Below are 1,642 nucleotides of genomic sequence, written 5' to 3'. Positions count from 1 at the left end.
CTTCTCTGTGTCTCAGTTTCCCTAAGTGGCATGAGAACCCTATACGTTTTACCTGAGCAGACACATCTGTCTCTGTTACCCGCGTGCCCCTGTGCCCCTCGGCCGTCTCTAACATCGCCAGCTCCCACCTTCACCCGTGAGCTCCAGGATGGTGTCGTCTTCCCCTCGATCATCCGAAACCACCGCCCTGTACACTCCTTTGTCCTCTTTGCAGAACTGGCAGGAGGGATGGGAGATGGGGGCGTCAGCAAGGCTTCCAGAAGGAGCAAGGCCCCACAGACCCTCTGGGCCTCAGTTTCCCCACTGTGATGAGAGGGGCCGGGCTGGATGGTCTCTGGAGCTCTCTCTAGCTCTGGGGCACTTGGATTCAAGCTCAGAACTTGGCTGGGCCTGGACCTAAGGCTGGGGCTGGGGCTGGGGGGAGGAGAGGGGTCTGATTGCAGCAGCTGCTCCAAGTCCAGCTCTCCACGGCCACTCCCAGGAGCAGGCCCCACATGCAGCTGGAGCTGCCCTGTACTCTGGTCCTGGTGGACGGGACTCCTCTGCACTTCCCCAGAAGGCATTGTGCTTTCTTTCACCCAGGACATGGGCTCCTTTCTGGCATGGTGCTTATCAGATCGATGGATCCTGAGCCGATCGATCGGCAAAGCAAAGATGGGGGAGTGCTTTTCAAACAAAGCCTCGAGGCCCTTTGGCCCTTCTTGCGTGGCTCCTCCTTCAGGCCCAGGAATAAGATTGGCCTCTGGGTGCCCTCAAAGTCCACCACGTACCCTGACCAGGATCCAAGGCAGCGTCAGCCCTGAACCCAGAGCTCCAGGAGCTGAGCCCCAACAGTCCCAGCCAAGGCCAGAGGCGGGCGATGAGAGGGATTTCTGACTTGGCTCTCTAGCTTTGTGTCTTTGCACTTGAACCTCCTGAACCTCAGTCTGCTCATCTGAAAAATGGTGGCCTAACCCTTGCCCTACCAAGGTGCTGTGAAGATCAATGGGGGGACTCTGGAAGCCAGAAAGTTTAGTATCAGCGGGACCGAAGATGGCAAAACTGGTCCATCCATCAATGTGTGTAGTGTCTGCTTGATGCCAGGCTTTCATGGTGGGGAAACCCCAGCCTTTCACCATCCTGGCCAGGATGTGGGAGAAGACCTTGAAATCTCATTTGCTCCAGACCTCCGTGGTATTCAGAAACCAGTGTCTGAGCAGAAAGTCCCTGATGCTTTAAGAACAAGCCTTGCATTCCTTTCATAACTGACCACACTCTTCCCAAGTCCTGGGGCAGCATTAGGCTCTAGGCACTACTTTGTCCTACCCAGACCTGCCTGGCAGAGAGGCGTAACTTTCTATCCTGTAGTGGACTCCCAGTCAGGGCAGACTCTTCAGGAGAGCCCCTCTCTGACCTGCTCGAGTCAGTACCGGTGCCAAGTCTGGCTCTGTGTGGAGCCATAATGGAACGGGACCGAAGGGCAAAACCAGTAGTGCCAATTCTGTCTTTCTTTAAAGTGTCGGCATGTTTTTCTTTGTGGTATTTGTAATTTTGAAAGTGTCCCGAAGCCCACAATAGAATATTCCCTATTGTGGGGAACAGAAGGATTTCTCTTAAGTTGTCTCCCCAAAATATGTACCAAACTTAGCTGCTTAAGAGTGAC

General features: G+C 54.6%; 1 protein-coding gene across 1 annotated transcript in view; it reads right to left on the bottom strand.

Annotated features, from left to right (window-relative positions):
* Window positions 1-1,642, bottom strand: part of MYOM3 (myomesin 3) — a 58,666-nt gene that overhangs the window by 8,205 nt on the left and 48,819 nt on the right. The window contains exon 28 of the mRNA XM_045298934.1: window positions 129-253. Within this exon, the coding sequence (XP_045154869.1) occupies window positions 129-253 (125 nt within the window). The remainder of the gene's footprint in view (window positions 1-128; window positions 254-1,642) is intronic.

This window comes from Echinops telfairi, unplaced genomic scaffold (genome assembly GCF_000313985.2).
Source record: "Echinops telfairi isolate 266 unplaced genomic scaffold, ASM31398v2 ScPeMD7_7457;HRSCAF=8495, whole genome shotgun sequence".
In the NCBI taxonomy this organism is placed as follows: Eukaryota; Metazoa; Chordata; class Mammalia; order Afrosoricida; family Tenrecidae; genus Echinops; species Echinops telfairi.
Note: the sequence above shows the minus strand (reverse complement) of the source record. Positions and strands in the feature narration are given on the sequence as shown.